This window comes from Triticum aestivum, unplaced genomic scaffold (genome assembly GCF_018294505.1).
Source record: "Triticum aestivum cultivar Chinese Spring unplaced genomic scaffold, IWGSC CS RefSeq v2.1 scaffold161348, whole genome shotgun sequence".
Taxonomy (NCBI): Eukaryota; Viridiplantae; Streptophyta; class Magnoliopsida; order Poales; family Poaceae; genus Triticum; species Triticum aestivum.
Window position 1 is genome coordinate 1 of NW_025231871.1, and position 6,073 is coordinate 6,073.

At 45.2% G+C, this 6,073-nt stretch overlaps 1 protein-coding gene across 1 annotated transcript; it reads left to right on the forward strand.

Annotated features, from left to right (window-relative positions):
- Window positions 1-2,311: 2,311 nt before the first annotated feature.
- On the forward strand, window positions 2,312-4,539 carry LOC123175858 (uncharacterized). The gene is made up of 2 exons (XM_044590361.1): window positions 2,312-3,720; window positions 3,959-4,539. Exons 1-2 carry the CDS (start codon window positions 3,526-3,528, stop codon window positions 4,514-4,516), a joined length of 753 nt encoding a protein of 250 aa, XP_044446296.1. The 5' UTR covers window positions 2,312-3,525; the 3' UTR covers window positions 4,517-4,539.
- The last annotated feature ends 1,534 nt before the right edge of the window (window positions 4,540-6,073 follow it).

The window sequence follows — 6,073 nt, forward strand, 5'->3', positions numbered from 1 at the left end:
TGAGCGCTCAACACGTTTAGCATGCAGTTAACATCGTATCAAATATCAATTCCAGCACTAATCAAATAATTAACATGCAAATAATATCCTATCTATGCATGCAATTAATGTACTGTATAATATCAACATGCATTGTACGTAAGGATTTACTAGTATGGAAAAGTAACCGATTCGAATAAAATCCTTTTTTATCTTACACATGCTGATGTTTCTCGCTCCCATATTAATTTGATTCATTTGTCGTTTTACATTACGAAGAACATAAAAGATGGAGATTTGTATATGCCTGCCATGTTGAAAATTTGTTCTAGTCGAAATCAAGTGGTGCAATCATAAATCCGAAGGCATGTAGCATCACCAAGGAACTTTGCATGCATCTGCATGCAAGCATCGTGTGCTAGTGAGGGAGAATAAAAAAAATAAGGCAGCGATGTTTCATCTAAATGCATGGCGTGGTAGTGAAGGGCAATAAAAAGTTGGTGTGTTTCATCTGCATGACAAAAGGTGGGTTGACCTGCTGCAGGGCGGGACCTCGTGGTAATCAATCAAGCAGGATAAAAAAAGTGACGGACCAAAAATTAGTTTTCAGTCGCTTGACCATTGGTCGGTCCCCTTTTTTCCAGGGAACTCACTTTTGCACTAAATGTTGAAACATGGTATACAAGTAAATAGCAATGTATAACTTCTTCATTTTTCATTAAAAGACACTTTTATTGATTCATAATGCTATATAAAAAAGTGTCTACATGAGGATACATATATCAAAATACAACCGCATGCACTCTGAAAAAAAACAGTTAAACAGGACAAAGATAATACATATGATGAACGGGAAGGGGTCTCGATCCATAGACTATACCACAACTTAAGGCTTGACCCTTGGATGATGGCAATGTGGGGTTATTGACGGCTTGGCGTGTAGTCCCCATTTCGTTATCTCTCTATCATATCTTCAAAGCTCTCACGTAAACATAGACCATGTTCGCACAATTGGTGAGTGCCGAGAGCCTGAGACTGGTTTCACCAAATCTTCATTGGTAGGTCCTCACACGGAACATTTTCTGGTCTCTGATGAACTCTCTCTTAGGAGGTGGTGCTGCTGAGGGGTAGCTCGGTCCCACAGGAATGCATAGAACAAGAATAGGGGCTTTGGGTTTCCTCACCGGTGCCTCTCATTACGCTCAGCCACGCAACCTTGTCCTCCTCTGGAGCTCACACGCTCGGCGACGCCTGGTGCCTCCTTTAGGGTCGAGCATGGCTCCCCTTTCAGCAGTCACAGTTCTGGTCTATGCTCGACTTCCTCTTCTTTGATTCGTGCTCAGACGGCTTGGGATTGCTCGGAATTTGGCCAGGGAGAAATGCTCACATCCTGTGTTGGGAGCGGAACACCTGCAGGTGCTATCCCTTCTTGGAGGCGTTTCCATGGCCATTATCTGTGCCCCTCTTCGAGCATCAAGTGAAACTCTAGGTCTGGTTTTCAGGATCGGATGACGACGGCGCCTTAGTGTTGTCCTCCTTGGTGAAGGCGTTGTCTTGTTTGTTCGCAGCGTCTTCAGTGTTGTATTTGGAGATGTTGGTCGTCTAGCTGTTGGTCGGATTGTTTTGGTGGTCGACGTGTTTAGCTATGTTTGTCTATGTTTGGGTTATTTATCTCATGCCTTTGTGTTTCGGGCATCATATTCACATCTTTTGCGTCCGTGTCATGTGTTGTACCACCTACTATACTCATTCCAATTTCTCTTATCAATAAAATGATACATAAGCTTTGCGTATTCGCGAAAAAAAAGACATGGTCGTGTCTCTCGCGGAAGCAAATCTATGCCTCCAGTCACAAAAAAGGAAAATTCATTTTTTTCATGATTTTTTTCTTCAAAACCTGGGGGAAACCGGATGAACACCAAAAGGCCAACAAACCAGAACAAAACCCATCTAGAACCCGAAAACACGAAAAGAAAAAAAAATTCCTAAGTGAGCGTCCAACATGCCATGTAACGGTCTGAGAGCGCACCATGTAACGTCGTCCAGCATACCCTACCTTGCTTCGGTACCAGTCGGTCACACGTGTGGGCCACATGTTGTCTCTGAGGTCATATCCAGCTTGATTTTTTAGGGAATCATTTGAAATCGGTGCGCCGGCGTAACTTTCGGCCGGCTGCGTCCACACTGCACGCTCCGCGTAACGTAAGGGCCTGTGGGCCACTCATGAAAAGACGCGAAACTGCCTTATCTCCTTTTCTCCTTCACACGTTCCTTATCCTCTCCTGATCCAGCGCTTCGTCCCTAATTAACTCCTTCTCCTACCTCTCGCCTCCCCTTCACCCATTAGCATCAACGCAGCGCGAGGCACACAAGCGACCCTGCCACTATCCTGTCCGCTGTCAACCTTCTCCCACCATTTTTTGCTGCAAGCACCAACCACCGCTAGCTGGAACCGGCGAGCTCCGGTGCTACTATCAGCTGCGTCGGCTGCTGGAACCGGCAAAAGAAAAGCTGCAACCGGCAACCGCTTTTTCTACGTCGACGATGGTGGTGCCGTGATATGCTGGAAACGGCAAAAAAAGAAAGGCTGCAACCGGCAAACCGATTTGCTACGTCCGCGACGGTGGTGTCGTGATGGGCTGGAACCGGCAGAAGAAGCTCCAACCGGCAAAAGTTTGGTACTGACAGCGACGATGGTGCCGCCATGAGCTGCAACCGGCAAAAGAAAAGGCTGCAACCGGCGCCAGCGACGGGGGGCGCGTTTTTTGCTGCGACCGGCGGACCACAAATTACAACCGGCGTAGAAATTTGCTGGAACCGGCGATGCCAAAAGCTGGAACCACTGGGAATAGGAGCTGTAACCATCTAGCCGGAGGAGCTACAACCGTGGGATGCCGTGCTCTCCCTCGCCGTCAAATGCTACAACTGCGTTGCTAGATGTTGGAACCGGTCGTCTGATTTGCTACCACCGGCTATACTTGATGCTAGTACCTTGACGGCAAGACAAGTTACACTCAAATGCTACAACCAGATTTAAGGATGCCGGAAGAACCGAGGACACCGAGAGCAGCATCAATGGCGACAAAGGCTACGTTTGGCAAGAGTTCAGGTCGCTGGGAAGTCATGTTGCAATCAGGGGGAGGGAGGGGACGACACCGGTGAAGCCTGTGCTGGGGGCCAGCGGTGCGGTGCATCGACCAACCTCGTCGAGGCGCGACGCTGCCGCCAGCGAGGAGCGGCATCCCGGCGCGCCGGCGCCTATCGGTCCCCATTTTTTTACCGTACACAGTTTCAGCCCGTCACCGAGACGGCCACGGATCTGGCCCATATATAGAGAGGTGACGACGCCACGCAGTCGTTGCTCTATTCAATCCCCAATCCGGGTGTCAAAAATCAAAACTGTTCCGCCGCCGCCGTGGATGGACGCAACAGAAGCTTGCCCTGGTGCTGGCCTGCCACGACCATCCGAGTTTGACTTCATGTTCACCGACGAGGGGTGGGCCTTGCTGTCCGAGGAGACACGCCGTTCAATTATAGGAGTTCTGGATGAGGACAGAGAAGAGAAGACCCGCCTCCAAGAGCGCCGTCAATCCCGATCCCGGAAGGACCGCCGCAAGGATCCTCGGCCAGACAAACAGATACAACCTAGTAAGAGCCTCGACCCTAACCTGTCGAGGGATGTTCGGGATTCAGATCAACTTTTGTGGATCCGACAACATCGCATGCTCAACCATTCAGAATGTAAGTTGCATCATTAATTCCATCTATTAACAAGTTTTCTTTTTCATTCTGCTCACTTCTTTTTTCATTTCCTTTTCCCCAGCTGCGCTGCCGCCGATGCGCTATACTTGTGTCTAAATCTTCCACTGAAACCTGTATTTGCAAAAGTTTTGAACCTGGAATTGCCATATATATACATTCTAGCTATCTATATCATAAATTAATTCTGGGATTGATATAATTCTTGGCTACATTTTAGAATGGTGGTTATCTAAGTCTGAGCTACCCTGCACGGGGCATATCTGCAATGGGCTGCCTGATTGAAATTGATATAAAGATCAAGGGCAAGGATGTTGACAAAGATTTGTCGATTATTGATGGATCTGTGAAAGCCTTTGGGCAGTTTGACTCGAGGACTGCTAACCATGTTGATAACGTCAATGGTAAAATTATATTCAAGACATATGTTGTTCGTAAAGGTGTCGAGGCAACTATAGACCTCGAGTTTGTGGAGGTGCCAATAGGCGGCTTCAATGTGCGGATGCGTGGTAAAACTGTCCGTGGTAAAGCTGTTTACTCCTTTATCACTGAGTGTTGTGATGATGACAGTTTTATAGCTTCACCTGGGAAGCATAATAAGAAGTTTGTAGCGGCTGTGAGCATAGGTGATACACTATGTGTAGACTTCATGGAGAAAAGGCGAGAAGCGCTCTCTTTTGTATCATCCAAGCACGGCAACGAGCAGCAACCTTACCGGTTCAGCAATGGAGCTTTGGTCTTTGTTAAAGTCTATTGGTCAACCATCGTCGAGGGTTGACCATTGGGTCTGTAATCACTGAAAGAAAAGAAAGATATCATTATTGTCAGTTTTGAAGTTTTTGATCTTTACCCCCTAAATTTTGGAGTGAAGTGCACTGTAGGTCCTTAAACTATTTCAGGGGTGTCACATAGGTTCTCAAACTATGAAAATCGTCATTTAAGTCCTCGAAGTACAGTAAGTGTGTCATCCAGGTCCAAAATCTCACTAACCCCCTCTAAATGGCCAGCTGGCATGGTGAACAGTGTGAAAAATAAAAAAATATGAACAAAAAAATCTGAAAATCTTTGGCATCAAAGATACCCCTGGTGCGTGAATAGTAAAAATGTTCATTAATTCAAAAAAATGTTCGCAAATATGGGAAAAATATTCGCGACTTTAAAAAAGTTCACAAACAATAAATTTGAAAATATGTTCGTGAACCACAAATATTGTTCGTGGGTATGGAAAAAATGTTCGCGAACCACAAAAATTCCTGACTTTAAAAAATGTTAGTGAACTTTTTATTAAAGTCGCAAATATTTTTTCCGAATTCATCGTTCGCGAACATTTTATTAAAGTCACGAATATTTTTTCCAAATTCATCGTTCGCAAACATTTTTTTAAAGTCATGAATATTTTTTCCAAATTCATCGTTCGCAAACTTTTTTTAAACTCGCAAATATTTTTCCCAAATTCATCGTTCGCCAACATTTTTTTAAAGTCGTGAATATTTTTTCCAAATTCATCGTTTGCGAACTTTTTTTAAACTCACGAATATTTTTTTAAAGTCACGAATATTTTTTTCCAAATTCATCATTCGCGAACATTTTATTAAAGTCACAAATATTTTTCCAAATTCATCGTTCGCAAACTTTTTTTGAATTAAAGATATTTTTACTGTTCACGCGCCAGGGTCTCTTCGATGACAGAGGATCTCAGTTTTTTATATTTTTTTATATTTATTCTTTGTCGTGTACTGTTCATCACGCACAGGAATTCAGGACTGTTTGCCGCGTACTGTTACGGTTACTGTTTATGTGCCAGCTGGCCAGTTAGAGCCTGTCAGGGAGATTTTGGACCTGAATGACACACTTACTGCACTTTGAGGACCTAGATGACGATTTTCATAGTTCGAGGACCTACGTGACATCCCTGGAATAGTTCAAGGACCTACAGTGCACTTCACTCTAAATTTTAGGGCCTTGTTCTTCTACGCATGCTGAACCTGCTCATCTACACCCCTGAGTACAGATACCTTCGACGGGGTCTAGACTCCAAAGGCCAACAATGGGTATGAGAGGGCTATCATGGAAACGGTAGGTGTGGAGACCCCCCTCCTTCCCCTTGGGTCCGACGACTAGACAAGGAAGATGCTCGGGGTGGCCTTTTGTTCATAAGAGGAATTTTCTGTCGCACAAGGGAAGCACATCATGCAGGAGGCGCAAAGGAGCAGTGGCAAAATTATATCACTATACTGCACTTGCATACATAACAATGTCTAGGTACCACAATGGAGTGAGTACCACTGTGGGGCCCCATTTCGAGGCCAACCCACATCAAGACTCCACCATGTTG

Coding starts and splice junctions, on each gene's coding strand:
- LOC123175858 (XM_044590361.1), top strand. CDS start 3,526: ATGAGGACAGAGAAGAGAAGACCCGCCTCCAAGAGCGCCGTCAATCCC. Junction 3,721..3,958: donor CATGCTCAACCATTCAGAAT/GTAAGTTGCATC, acceptor GCTACATTTTAG/AATGGTGGTTATCTAAGTCT.